At 34.8% G+C, this 16,078-nt stretch overlaps 1 protein-coding gene across 1 annotated transcript in view; it reads right to left on the bottom strand.

Annotated features, from left to right (window-relative positions):
• LOC306878809 (ribonucleoprotein PTB-binding 2-like) overlaps positions 1-16,078 on the bottom strand; it is a gene marked incomplete at both ends in the record, with an annotated part of 87,715 nt that overhangs the window by 11,773 nt on the left and 59,864 nt on the right. The window contains 6 exon segments of the mRNA XM_079431350.1: positions 351-664; positions 1,078-1,189; positions 1,679-1,777; positions 2,356-2,438; positions 3,013-3,133; positions 9,158-9,349. Of these exon segments, the coding sequence (XP_079287476.1) occupies positions 351-664; positions 1,078-1,189; positions 1,679-1,777; positions 2,356-2,438; positions 3,013-3,133; positions 9,158-9,349 (921 nt within the window).

Raw genomic sequence — 16,078 nt, forward strand, 5'->3', positions numbered from 1 at the left:
TTCCGAAGATGAACGAAGGTCTTACGGTTATGGAACGTCATGAACGTGAGTAATTAATGATAGAATTTTCATTTTTGGGTGAACTATCCCTTTAAGAGTTGGCCTGAGCTTGACAGCCCCTGATCAGTATATGTTGTTACTGTATGGAAAAGAGCAGCATAAACATTCATTAAGGTTTTTTCTTTTGTGTTCTTTAGAAGAGAGAAAGTCGACAAATGTGAGTAAATGATGGCAAATTTTAGTCTGAGTGAATTATTCCTTTAAAATTTAAGCTCCGAAATGTCTCGGATTTCCTAATTTTTGCCTTGAGGTAAGGAATCAGAAAAACAAAAAAAGAAAACCAGGCTTACTGTAACGGAAGTATTAGTCTGCATGCTTAAACTGTGGTGGTTGGCTGGAGCTTTGTGCGTTGTACTCCCCAACAAAGGTCCCAGACTTGGTGCGTTAATTCCAGGGAGGAAGTTTTGCAGTTGTGTTTGGGAGCTTACAGAGCCTCCTGTGGTTCCCGGAGGTGCAGGCTGTTTCTCTGGAGCCAGGCATGTCGCAGTGACTCCATTCTGCTCTGCAATGGAACTCGCATGTGAATGTCCAGGTACATGTGACACCATTCCAGCCCCAGAGTTTCCACCCTGGGACGTGACTGGAGAAGAGTCCTGGCCCAGCTCTACGAACCAGAGAACTTTGTTAAACTACTACAGTTAAAAATCTTCCATTCTCAATGCATATAGTGCATACTCTGGAAAACCATAGTTTAGTATTTCAATTTCTACCTCACTGTAACACCTGCATGGCACTGATATTCAAATAGAAATGACCCTGCACAAAGGCATACTCTTCAAAGGTCTTCAATGCTTTGATGAATGCCAATACCAGATTTTGCACACACAAACAGACACACGTCTGTATAAAAGTACAAAGGAAGAAATACTGATTGAAGCGGCTGCCTCAAACTGCTCATAATGGGGCTTTCAAACAGTTTGAGGATTTGCATTGCAAATGTCTTTCCCTGCGGTAGCGAATGCGACCTCTGGACCAGGCCTGAGGTTTGCGAGCTTGACTGCCCAACCAGAAGCTTACCTGTGGGAGAATCTCCCAGCAACCCCTTCCCCAGAGGAAGCGGTGCTGGAGTTCGAAGACCCAGAATTTTTTGCAGGAGCAGCCGGGAAGGGTCGCCTAAAAGCCCTGGGACCTGCAAGGAAATGAAAGAGTGATGAAGGAGAAAAGAGAGCAGACAGGCTATAATAGGGTCATATGGCGAGTGAAAGATGAAGTACACACAGATGAGATAATAGCTACAAAAATACAAATGCATAAAAGAAGATTTACATCCACGTTATTATTGCATGAATTCCTTTGTTTTTTCACTTAAATTTTCCTGTGGATGGCATTATTATTCTTTAACCAGAACTGAAAAATTTGCATTAAAAATGCCAGTTAGATGTATGGTTCTAATACTGCTATATAAATAAATAATGCTTTTCTCAACAAAAGCTGCGGTTTTCTCATTATTTACAACAGAATTTAATGCAGACCAATAATGTCTTCACAAAAAAGAACTATGAACACAATTTCAGGCTGTTGTTGAATATCATGCAGGTAAGTGAAATGTGGTGGTGTATTTCTTTGTTATGGGTACGTTTGAGACACGTGAACAACACACACACACACAGACCCTCACATTAGTGATCTGTTTGTCTTTGATCTGTAAAAGCTGTTGTTGGGCCATCTGCATGTGAAGAAGATTCTGAAGAACAAGACTGTTTCCTAGGATGGCGCTCTGCATGAGAGAAAGAGAGATTGTTAAACATGCTTCATTATTCTTTTCTATTTATCTGTGAGGCAGCAGCCAATTCTGTAACATATTTCCCTCTAAAGTGTTCATCTTCGCTATACTACAGCCTTTTTTATCCTATAATGCAGCTTCTTCTTTATTTCTCTAGGGTGTTTCTTTAACTATGTGCAACTTTGGCTTTGTGAACTTTTAGAAATTAAGCTCCCTTAAAGGGATAGTTCACCCGTTCACCCGAAAATGAAAATTCTGTCATCATTTACTCACCCTCCACTTGTTCCAAATCCAAAGTTTTTTTTCTTTTGCTGAACATATTTTGAAGAATGCTGGTAATCAAACAGTTGATGATAGCCACTGACTTCCATAGTATTTTTTTTCCATACTATGGAAATCAACGGTTACTGTCAACCGTTTGGTTACTAATATTCTTCAAAATATCTTCTTTTGTGTTCTAACAGCTCAAAGGAACAACTTGAGGGTGAGTAAATGATGACAGAATATTCTTTTTTTGGTTGATCTATCCCTATAAGTCAAGCTTGCGAGTGCCAGAAAGAGAAAACGAGTACCTGCTGTGCTTTTCCTAACTGTAGCAGCGCTGCAGTCAATGGTGGACGCAGGAAGGGGAGATTGTGAGGTCGACCAAACTTTCCTGAAGGGGAACCATTAGATAAAGAAAATTAGAGGCAAACATTAGAGTAAATAATGTGAAAAGAAACAAGCCCTCAAAATAAGAGAGATGGACATCAGAAATGATGTGGTCAATATTGGTGGCCTATGATTTTCGTCATTCTAAAATTCCTGCTTCAGCACTAATGGCAAGTTGCTCCGGAATAGGTAGAGAAGTTTAACATTTAATCATGTGCTATATTTAGTGTTGTAATTGTGTGTTCTCTTTAAGCTCCGGCCTCCACTTCTTCCTCAGCTCATTTATTCTCCCACCCAATGAAAAGTTCATTTTAATATATGATTAGGCTTTCGTCAAGAGAAAAATCTGCTCAGAATCTACAGCGCTGGTGATCACCGTTACACAGTGAACACACACACACACACACACATATGCAGAAGTATGAGAGATATTTAATCTCAGAATCTACAGTCCTCGCAGGACACATTTTTGGTTCTGTCTGGAAAAGTACTTAAACGTGTTATTCATGAATATTCAATAAATTATTTGCCTAATGAGTAAAGAGATATTTAAGACAGGCACAGAGAGAGAGCGTTACCTCCTCGTTTCGCGGTAGGGTAGGGTCTCATAAGGACCTGGAGAGCAGCAGGATTGGTCATACTGTTGAGGAACTGGGCCAGATTGGGTTCAGGCAGTAAACCTTTCTTATTGCTCAACATCTAAAGGAGCACACACACGACAAAGAAAAGAAAAAAACAGTAATTCATTCACTGATTATATAAAAAAAAAACATATCCAAACAAATATCATAAAGAACACACAATTTTCTTAATCAGATTTTTTTTTTGTCAGTAAAAAAAACTAATCTAAACATAAATAAAATAATACATTTTAAATAATTTACTTAGGAATCAAAACTGCATACATTAAGAAATATCTTATTCTTAATCATCTATTTTTTTTAACCCAGGAAAGCTTTTCAATATAATGAAAGTGAATGCTAACTTGTGTGATCAAGCTTTAAAAAAAAAAAAGCATTCCATACAACTTGTGTATTATATCTCAATTCAAAGTAATTTCATGGGAACAGACTCAAGTTTTTATTCATATCTTTAGTAAATCTTTACATCTATCCCAAATCTCTTGGAGTGTAGTATAATATATTTTTTCATGATACATTTCTGTAGCTTTTGCCTCATCTTTGAAGCTTGAAAGCGTCAGTCCCTATTCATTGTTTCTTTTTTTCATGTTTCACATAAGACAGTAAGACTTACCCCATTATGCTTTTCAAAAAGCATAAACCACACATAAGTTAGTTAGATTTACGTTTTAAATATGAAAACATTTAGAAATTTAATTGGGGTTCAAAAAAGTAAACTTAAGTTATTAAACTTCTTTTTTTCCTGAAAAACTTCTATATATCAATGTCAAGTAATATATGTCAAGTAAATGATGTTTACTAAATAATTGTTCAGGATGTTTACCATTTAAATATAAAATCAATTTAACTTGTAAAAACAAGACGAAACAGATTAACTCTGTAAAGCCTGATATAAAAATATTTAAAAAATTCTAGTACACTAAGCATAAACATACGATTTGTTGCAGTTGCTAATATTTATATGGCCAAATATATATATATATTTTTTTTTATTAAATTCTCTTAGCTTATAATGTAAATCAGTAAGATCTGCCAATATGCCTCATTAAGGTGATATTTAAATGCTTTGTTTTAATATCCAAGCTGTAGTTTTTAGCCTGGGGGAGGGGGAGGGGGGCAAATATATAATGCAATGCAAAACAATCATTTAGGAATTATACTTAAGGGCCTTTTATTTGCTAAAAAAAGTATAAAGTATAAACGTCAATCAGATGCTAGAACACATCTAACAGATTGTGTACAAGAGTTTTGTCAGCAAAATTTGATCATGGTGATTATTTAGAGGCATTAGATATTTGCATATCAAATATGATACAGTAGGCTTTATAGGGTTAAGCTTTCTTTTTGCAGAGCTTCCTTGATGTCTTGTCAAATGTTTATCTGGGATGTTTATGTCCCAGTGGTGAGTGAGCATGTGTGAGTGTGTGTATTTGTTGGCATGGGGGAGATGCTTGCAGACATGCGGAACCCCTGATTAGATCTCTGATGTCTGCTAGAGGTGTGGATCCATCCCAAGCACACTCCAACTCCATCTGCTGACTAATACTCCCCCACCCACACAGACATCTCCACTTGAGCACATACACACATTGTGCTGCTTTCATACTGGAATGGGTGAAGCCAAGGATGTAACCTCATATTCCGGCATGAGGGGACATAGACTTAATAATTTAAGAATCAGGGGAACGTGGTGGTGGTGGCCCTGGGTGAAGCAGCAGATGGGTGGAGTATTTGGGGAGAGGGACTGGAGAGACAGTTGGTCTGTCTCTTCATGAGAATGACAAAAGCAGGGCCGTGTCCCATCATGCCCCCTGCGCAGAGCTTCAGAGATGGATTAGCAGAGAGCCCTGCTCCTGATGTGTGCTTCCAAAGAGCCATAAACTACAGCTGAGAAACTTTATTAATACTTTACTTATTCAAAGCATAGTACATTTTAGAGGTATATAATGTGAAGTAATATAAAATAAGTAGAGATGCACTGATACAGATACTTACGTATCATCACGTGTCATTTGGATTAACACTAAATCATGCAAGAAAAAACATTAAATGTTACGTGAAATGTTCTGTATAATAAGTGGTTCCCAGCATCATTACAGGAAAATGTCAAGTGATTACTGTACCGCAGCACTGAAGAAGCTCTAAATGTTCTGCATTTAAATGAAAAATAGGACACATTGATAAAATGAACAGTGAAAGTAACAGAAGCTATAATACATTTTAATTAAGAATGAAAATGACTAGGAAATATCTATTTACTAAACAATTTCGGTAAGTAATGTGATTTTTTTTTTTTTTTTTTGGTTTCTCTACCAAATATTTTAACAACTACAAATGCAATGAAAATACAGGCATTAATAACAGCAAGTACTAAAAACTTCCTACACTTTCTAAAAAAAATGGCACATGAAAAATTTTAACTATAATAAATAAATAAATAAATGTGTTTTACCATTTTATTATAGTTATTGTTTTAAAATGACATTTGATTAATTAATTATAATTTATAAATAATATTTATAATCTTGATTATAGATGATAATCTTTAATCAAATATATAGTAAATTTATAATATAATAAATGATAAATATATATATATATATATATTTATTGGATATTATAACACATAATAATATATAAATTAATAATAAATTATTTTAAATGACAGTTTTTATTATTTTAAAAGCAATTTAACAATGTGTAAACATGAATAAAGCTGACTTTAATGTAACTTTAATGAGAAAAGTAATAAACAAGAAAAAACTAAAATAATATTTATTGAATCTACATATATTACAAAATGTTTTCCTAATAACATAACATCTTTGTTTAAATCAATTTGACTTTCATTTCTATTTTTTTTTTTTTCTTGTTAGTTTCCACTTCATTTTCTTTATTAAATTAATTCCAAGTTTTCAATCAATCACGGTAACCTTGGCACCACTTTGATTTTACTTACACATCATTAGGCAACAACTAAACTTAAGTTTCCAATTTTATTGGGGTGATTTTTCCCCCCTATCTACGATTAGAACCCTAAACAAACTCTATGTCTATTTACGTTCATGTGACAATAACTGAGGCACAGCATTGAAAATGACTGATTAAATGAACCAGTAGGCACATATCTTTGGACGTTATGCGTATGAGCTCCCAGAGTACTAACAGTGAAGAAGACAAGTGCAGACACCTGCTAGTCCCCAAGCAGTGCTAAAATTACATGCCTACACTCACACGCAAGCGCAACGGCCCGTCAGACTGAGGGGAAAGCTTGTGCCCCCATAGCCTGTGGAGGAGTGGGTAGGCGTGTCTCAGATACAGACAGTGGCTCGGAGGGGTGGACTTCCTGAGAAATGTCAGCTTGCATTTGCTCTATTTGGCTTGATACTTTTTGTTGGAAAAAGGGGAAGTAAGAGAGAGAGAGAGGAGAGAGGCAAGAGAGAGCAAGAGGAGCAGAGACATAAAGCATTGTATTAAAGACCCCATGAAATCAAAATTGCACTATTGTGGCTTTCAGTTCAGGTTTGTCAGCTTTGAAGTCTTATATGCTCTTGTTCTCCTAAAAGTTGACAAAATTACCAATATGCATGTACATTTGAATTTAAAAAAAAAAAGAGAGATAAGCTCTTTGATATGTCCTGCTCCATTTTCCTGTTTCAATAGGACAAATGCCAACACAAGAATGAAAATGTGTGTCCATGAAACCGTTTCATAAACATATTCCACCTTTAAAAGACCTTTAAGAACTGGTAGTCAGATACTTTATTGTCCTCCACAAGCAAAAAGCTGAATGTTGAACAATGAAATCAATTAATGTTCAGATATAACATCCTGCTCTGCCAACAATATACTGCATCTGTCTACTGAATTAAGTCTCGAATTTGAAAAGAAGTGAATTCAATGAAAGAAAAAAAACTGTTTTGGGTTTTCAATGAGAACCACTATTTTAGACATGAAAGAACATGACTCTCTCTGTGTGTGTGTGTGTGTGTGTGTGTGTGACCAACCAAAATGAGTATTACCATACCACATTTTGTGTTGTATATAGTTTTAATAATACAATTTTTATAATAAAATTGATAATTTTATTTAGCAAAGATGCATTAAGTAAAAGTAAAGACTTATTGTTACAAAAAAGACTATTTCAAATAAATGCTATTCTTTTGAACTTTCTAGTCATGCTGAAAAAAGTCTCATGGTTCACACACACACAGTTATCAACACTGATAATAGTAAGAAATGTTTCTTGATCAAATATGCATATTAGAATGATTTCTGAAGGATTATGTGATGCTGATGACAGAAAAAATAATTTTCCATCACAGGAATAAATAGCATAACTTTTATAATACATTTTATTATAAAAGGAATAAATTTTTATTTGAATATTATATATTCAAATAAAAAAACAGTTATTTTAAATAATGATTATATTTCACAATATTACCGTATCATATTTTGTATAATTAAATAAATGCAGCACAGATAAGCATAAAAGACTTCTTTAAAACACATTGAAAAATCAAACCGATCCCAAATGATTGAATGGTAATGTATATATCGTATTTATATATATTATATTTATATATTGTATAAATCGCGTTTGGTTTGATACTGTATCACGTATCTTGTCAGTGTCTGCACTTGCTTGGCCATTTTTTGTGATAAACAGGAAAGTGGGTTCAGCTGAATTCAAATAGTGATTTGTTAGATAGGTATCAAATAGGTTATTATACCGCGGCAGCCGTCGTGTAAAGTCCTCCTCGTGTGATGACCATCGACTCTACCGTACGACTCCACCGGACAGGGACACCGGCAAAAGATATAAGTATCGCTTCTTATTTCTCCTCTTTCCTACTAGTACTTGTTTCACTTCTGTTTCAGTTTTTATAACCATTTCTTACTATGTGTAAGTAAGTTGTTGTTGTTTTAAAACGTGTGCTTGGTCTGTATAGGTTGTTTATTCAGTTTTAGTTTTATTTAATTTGAGTTATTTTAGTACTTCATACTATATGGAAATTAAATAATATATATATATATATATATATATATATATATAGAATTTATTTTTATATGTATATATATGTATATATATGTATAGGTGTGTGGCTGTACATACATGTTTTTTTGGTGTTTGGCTTAGTGTTATGTTAGAAACAGTATTATACTCATACCTTTTGTTGTTTTAATATTTTGAATTGTTTTTAGCTTATTTTTTTGTTTTCATTTAAATGTTTAGTATTGAAATGTTGTTGTATGCATTTGTCAATTTTATTTAATTTCTTTATTTTCTTAAATGTGTGTATAGAGTATTTACAAAGTTTTGACTTTTAGTTTTAGTTACTTTTTCTTATTTGTAAGTTGCTTTGGATAAAAGCGTCTGCTAAATGACTAAAACTAAAGTAAAGTAAAGTATATATTAAATATAATATGACACAAGATATGAACAGATTTCAAACCTTTGTTAAGAAGTCCAAGGAAGTAATTTAGAGCTAAAGTCGAGTCTTAATTATTAGCTCTCCATCATGGACAGCAAGCTAAATAATACGCTTAAATTTATCTTACTGAAGGATTAAAGGAAAATGTGAAACAGACCGCATTAAACAGATTCACCTGCAGCAAGAATAAACATGGTTTGTGTCCACCACAATGTTTATTTAGTGAATTATTGTACGCCAAGGGCATGAAACCAAATAATTAAAGATACGTTTAGAAACCAAATACTCAAACTAAGACAATCTGAGTCCTGAAGCAAAACCTGTGTTTTGGAGAATATCAGTTAATGCTCAACACCACTGACAGTGTCTTGAGGACAGGCTGCTGGTTTATGTGGTTCTGTCCAGCATGATGAAAATAGCCCTGCGGTTTATTTCAGGGCTCGGAACTGCAGCGGAGATCTGGAGATGTCTGGAACAGCAGGGTTTGTTTGAATACTGTAATTAAACTGTCACCACTGCTGTTTCACACATGCACATGTGTGCGTTAATGCTTCTGGATGAATATGTGAGAAACACTCTTGTTGCTTGCTATGTGGCGATAAAGAGAATGTCACTGGTCCCTTGTGAGCATGGATGTCACTCACCACTCCCTGAGCAGCGATGAGGGCGGCGAGAGTGCTGCGTCCAGAGGTTCCTGGGGGACAGAGAGACAGACGTATCTCCTGACCCTGTATCAGCTGTCTGTCCATCTCCAGCAGCATGGCTTCAGCCTGCTCTGCCGTCTCGTACTCCACCACAGCGAAACCCCGCACTGGACTTCCCTCATCCTGAGCCAGCTGCAACACACAGACACACACACACAGTGTTTGGAGATCAACAAATTGTGGTACATCATTACAATCCAATTTTCTCTCAGTTCTTGCGAGGCATGATTATTTTATGAAACCAAAAAATGCACAATTTCATTCATTTTCATTAAAATTCTCAACTGGATGCATCCTAAATAATGGAAGCAAAATTTATCTGCAGATATGAGCTCCGCTGGGTTGTGCAGAGCCTTAAGGAACCCACTGATCTGTGTCTTCTGGAGTTGATTTGTGAGTTGCCTGCAGCTAAAGAATGTGGTTAATGATTGTGACATTCTGACATGAGAAATAAAACCCCCACTGCATATTAAGCACTACTTTGATATTAGAACAGAAATTGAGGTTTAATTATTGATTATTTTTCCTTGTGGCAAACATGAAGATTTCTGTTTATTGAGGCTGTGGGGTCAAAATATCAGAGACCAGATATCTGAGGGTTTTTTTTTTTCATCTGTTAGTTTGTTTTCATTTAATGCTCATTATTTTTTTTTTATAATAATAATAATAATAAAACAATACTAATTGTTGATGTTGTTGTTATTATTATCTGTACAAAGGATTTTATATTTGCTTATTTGATTAGTGATTTAAAAATACTGCATACTATTTCTTATGCATTTTGTTTCTTTGTTTAAATTTTTTTTAAATCCTAAACAAAATTCTGTTTATTTACAGGTTTAAATTTGGTTTTGAATCACAGATTTTTAGCACGGTTTCAGACTTTTGGACTCCACTGTATAGAGTCAAACCAAAAATTATTGAGATGTAAGTGAGGATAAATGTGACATATACCCAGAAATTCTTCATACAGTGGACTACAGAAAATTGATTTAAAAAAAATTGGGGCAAAAATTATTCAGACACTTTGACCTGACCTTGTTTTGTATAAGTGTTTTTCTTTAATTGCTAATGTGACATTTTACACCAAAGACTGAACAAAATTAAGCATTGCTTGTAATTGGTTGACCTAAATTGGTATTATATAATTGTGTACTTAAATTTAATAGCTGACAGTTATTTAACCTAATTCATTACATATCTTTCTATCAAAGTTATCTGACATTATCAAGATTAATTTATTCTGACACAGTTTAACTCTGAGCTCTAGTCATATTTTGTTACCATTCCAAACTATAGAAACTAAACTGTGATAATGTGAGAAATGTTGAAGGTGTCTGAATAAATTTTGATTTGACTGTATATTTGCTATATAAATACAATTTTAGCTCATCCACACTCTTTATACTCTTAAGTTGTCAGACCAGTCCAAGACACCAAAGTATAGGTCAGACAAACACTAACTATGGTATTGCACAAATGACTATTGTAAATAATCTATTAATGAGGTAAGACAGAACATTGTGTTTTTAAGTTACTACTTTTTGGCATACAAATATCACATTTTGTTTTATAGAAACTACTGATAAAAAGAAGCCATTTACAGGAAAAAAAGTAATTACTATGCAAAAAAACATAAGTGTGTAAACCAAGCAGCATATCACAGTATATCATTTTTGCTGAGTCAGTGAGAAACGTTGTGCCTTACAATAGTAGCTTCATGTCAGGAACAGAGATGACGTCATTACATGCTTTCATTAATCCAGCCGTGTCCAGATCTAAAACTAGACTCTGTCTGTGGGAGAATGTTCTGTGTTCCAGCAGGCAAGTCAATTCCTTGTTTAAAGTTCTTTCCATGACTCTGGTTGGGGTGCAGAGAGATCTGACTTTGTTTTACTTTTGAAAAAATATGAAATACAACATCTCTAACATGCACTGCCCCCCAAAAAGTACCACGGTCACTTAAGCCACACTTAGAGATGCAAAAACGTTATTGCATTAGGTAACAAAATATTAGAGACCACTATACCCAAGACACATGTTAAATCAACTCGCAAACAAGCGTATTTAACGGTAAAGTGATTCACCATCAAAAAACTTACACATGCACACAAGCCTACTTGCAAATATGCTAAAAACTCTCTAATTCCCAGCACAATTACCAGGCAGTGTTTTGAATCTCACAGTCCTTACAAGGAACCACACAGGGAATCAAGAAAATTTACAAGGTGAGCTTGAGTAAACACACAAACACACACACACTCTCCAGATGTGTTGTGAGGTGTTGACTTTCATCTATGTGCGTCATTTTGTTGAACTGGCCTCAAGGGAGTCCAGTGACGCCTTATCAAAACATCTCCACTGACTGCCAGGGACTCATCAGTGGAAAGAACTGCCTCCTCTATCCACTCCTTCATCATGTTCGGCTTAAAGCTACGTTTGTTCCATGGGTCTTAGATAGTCTGGATCATGTTCTAAACACTAACCTCAAATTCAGTCGATTCAGTCCATGATTCAGAACAGTCAGGACTCCTGTACTTAATTTAGACTGATTTACAAACTTCATTACAAAAAAAAAAAATCACACTAATCAAATGTTTTGTTGTTTTATACTGTTCATTTCTTTTATTTGTGAATTAGCGAGAACAACTGAAAAGAACTTTGTGTTGATCTGTTAAGTGTCAATATATTACAGAGGTGTCCAAAACTGTTAGAACACCTGGCATTTTTAACCCTAAAATGGGTGGCGTATCCTGGGCGTTACATACATTTAAGAAGCTGAGGGGAGAAGCAGTGAAATCGTAGTTCTTATATCTTCTTATTTCTGTCATTTTGAAAGGGTGTTTCTTGTGAATAATTAGATGAGGTGACTTGTTTCTCCATTCTTTGTTTAGCTCACAGGAAGCATTTAAAACTGCATGGCCACTTGTAGTGAGAAATCTACTCATCCTCCGATAAAATCGATCTAGTTCACATATTTACACATGTTGGAGAAGACTTACCTGTTTAAAAAGCTGTTGATCAGCATTAGCTTAGTAGGTTTACATTGAAATTTTAAGAATTAAATGCTTAAATTTTTTGTAATCTGTCTGCAAATGTTTGTATCTCAGGGATACGTCGCCCTTTTTGGGGTATAAATCAAGATATAAAACATATATTACTCTGTGATCGTTGGAAAGGTCTGACAGTCAAGGTTCCATATTTGACTGTTTTGTAATAGAAATTATATTGTGACAGAAATTGATTTATGACAGAAAACTGCATCAAAAAATTCAATAGAGTTTGGGTGTATAACCCAGTGGTTATTTTTAGTATAGTGCCCAAACAAAATCTCACAAGAACCACAATTTTTGTGATATCAACTCCTAAAATGGAACATAACTTGGTTTGATATATGGCTTTGATTTTATAGCAATTTTAGAGTGCAACATATTTTATAAAATATATATTTTATATAAAATAAAATATAAATGTATACTGCATTATCATTACTGTAAACTTAAACTTCTATAACTTTTTTATACTTTCTTTTTTTGAAATGCGTTCACTTCAGCAATAATTTGTTATGTGTCTTCTTTAAAAATAGACCTACCTTAGGTCTGTATTCCAAAGCGTTCAGGAATTACAAGCATTGATAAACAAGTGATCTGTTTTCAGTGAATTTATACCCCTAAAGGGGAGACGTATCCTGGGGGATACAAACATTCAAATCAAAAATAAGAGTCAAGTTTAGAAAAAACAAAACAAAACAAAAAATCATGAAATTGTATTATTTGAGTCCCAGTAAGATGGAAAATAGCAATAAAATCCATTTTTTGATGTCTCTTTATGGTTTTGCCCTTTTAGAGTTAAGACGTTTCAGTTGTTTTTGTTGAATTGGCCATTACAATAGCCATAAAACGAACTACTGCCAGAAATATTGTATCTGCAACAGAAGGAATCTGCTGGAACACTGAAAATGATGGACTGGCCCCCTCAAAGTTCAGACCTCAACCTCATTGAGCAAGTTTGGGGCGAGTTGGAAAATAAACTGGACAGATCTATTCTGCCCTACATAGGCAAAGACCTTAACTCACTCGAGTGTGAAACTGAGAAAAATGTCTTTAAAGTTTTTTATTTGTCCTGCCAAATTAATTATAGGTCGGACACTGGAAATTTGGCAATTAGATATTTTAGTAATGAAAATGATCTACATAAAAAAATTGTGGCCTCAAACTAGATTTTTACCCCTATTTTGAAGTATCACCATTTACAAAATCGTTACAGTAACACCTGTATAAAATCTAGTGATCCTGAGCCATCTCATATAGACTATTGCATTTATTAATGTGACTGTATTAATGTTTTTTTTTTTTGACCGTAACAAGCAGACTAAAAGTAGGCTAAAACATGTGACCGTTTTACAACCAATTTATTTGCTATGCTCAGTAATGTAAAAGAATGCTAGACAGCATAAATGCTTTTATATTGACTTGAATGAAATAGTCTAACCTAAAAGAAGGACTTGTAGATTTATGTGAACGCCAGCAAGCAGGAATAATGCTCAGAATGCTTGTGGATTAAACATCTCCGACGATGTCCATCACCATGGATTGATTTTATCGGGTTACAAGAAAAGGTAGGCTATGGATTTAATTGCGAATTGTTAGTATGCTACTGATTTTATGATTGATCATGCTACATGCTAAGGCATTCGTGTCCACACGCGACCAACTAGAAGCGACAGTCTGGTGAATAATCTGCATTATAAAAAGGCTTTTCAAAGTTACGGTTGAGACCATCCATTATTTTCTCGGAAAAACAACGAAACTGACTCAAGATACATATGCACATGATAAAGGATGTCTTGAATGTCAAAAATATAAACAACTCATTTTCGACCAAAAATCGAAGTTACGGTCTCTTGCCTTTGCACAGCAGTATTGTACATTTAAAGAAAAGTCTTTGGCATGAGTTGCAGACAGCATGGGATAACATTAGTATTTCTCAGGAAATATATTGACACTATGCCAATATATAGTGTCGATATACAGAGAGATGTGCTGCTCTAATTGCTGCAAAAGGTGGACATACCAAATATTAAGGTTAAAAGTGGATAAAAACAGTACGACTCATAGCAACCATCTGCATGTTTCATGAACATTATGAAATGAAATCATGTTTTGGAGGCAAAAAAAGGTCAATATTTTCAGATCTGTCAGGTGTTCTAACAATTTTGGCCACCACTGTATATTTTTTGTGCTGCTCAAACTCTTTCTTTATTATTTAAGTCAATGATTTAGAATGATGACTCCTTAATTCAGACTGATTCACTTTGATTCATTACAAAGAATCAAAGTAATCAAGTGATTTGTGCACATTTTGTGCTGTTAATTTCTTATATCTGTGCGAGGATAAATCAAATGAACATTGTTAACTTATTTAATGTCTATATATTATACATTTTGTGTCACAGCGCAGTCTCTTTCTCAATCGAATCAAACCATGATTCAGAAAGATGGCTCCTTTGCTTGATTTTAAGTGATTCAAAGACTGATTCATTACAAAAATGCACTAATTAAGAGATTTGCTTATGTTTTGTGCTGTTTTTTAATCTGTGCAGTTAGCAAGATCAAATCAATTAAACAATGTGTAAACTTGTTCTATTTTATATTTTGTGCTGCTCAGTCTCTTTCTCAATCAGTTCAGTCAGAGAATCAGAACAATGACTCTTCTGCTTGATCCAGACTGATTCACCAACTTTGACTGATTCATTACAAAGAATAGCGCTAATCAAGTAATTTGTTCATGTTTTGTACTGTTCATATTTTCAATTAAACATTGATTTAACTTGTTTAATGTCAATGTTATATGTTGTGCTGCCTAGATTCTCTCATCACATACAATTCACAAGTTCACAACTCCTGAAAAACAGTGCAGTTAACACTGATGTACAGCCTTCACACTGCCTGAGAGAAAGAAAGAGATAGATGAAGAAAGAAAGGATGAAGGTTGAATCGAGGGACTCTCTAAAGTGAGGGGGTGGAAGAAACTGATCAGCTATTGGCAGTTACTATGTTGGAAATGAGACTCCTGAGGGAACACAGATAGAGGAAAGAGAGACTAAGAGAGAGCTCTGGAGAGTGAGTGAATGAATGAACAGATAATGTCCTAGTGAGAGCGAAGAAGATGGAAAATAAGGAGCGCAGAAGAAGACAAAGGATGTTGAGAGAATGGGAGCTGAAGACGGGCTGATTAGAGGACAGACAGAAAGGACTGACATAAAGGATGATAGAAGCAAAAAGGGAAACACACAGTCAGATTCAAAGCAGGACCTTATACATGTACATATGCACAGACATGAATATATACATGCTGGTGAGAATGGAGGAAACCATGAATCTGTAATGTGTACTAGTGTGGCCTGGATATTTCTTTCAAACTGTCACACACACACACACACACACACACACACGGCGTACGTCCTTGGCAGTAATAAGTGGTGCAGTATGTCTCGGAGGAACCCGGGCTTATCTGTGCCAGTTATAATGCAGTCAGGACAGTGTATGTAAAAGTCTAAATATAGAGAAGGAAAAGCATTCGTCATTTGGAGGAGTGTCAAACATTTGTGTGTGTCCATTTGAACACTACGCTGAATGCACACCATTCCCAGAATCTACCTTCCCAGAGGAAAATGTTACTGCTCTCCTACAGCTCAGCAGTTTTCACTTATGTTTCATTTAAATGTCAACTCAGATATTTCATCTAAAATTCCTTCAAATTAATAGAGCCGAGAGCAGAAAACATCAGTGATGAAACATGTGAATATGATTAAAATAGTCAAATATAAAAGAACAAATCATCTAGATGTTACCAAACTTC

The sequence above is a fragment of the Barbus barbus genome, assembly GCF_936440315.1.
Source record: "Barbus barbus genome assembly, chromosome: 13".
Classification (NCBI taxonomy): domain Eukaryota; kingdom Metazoa; phylum Chordata; class Actinopteri; order Cypriniformes; family Cyprinidae; genus Barbus; species Barbus barbus.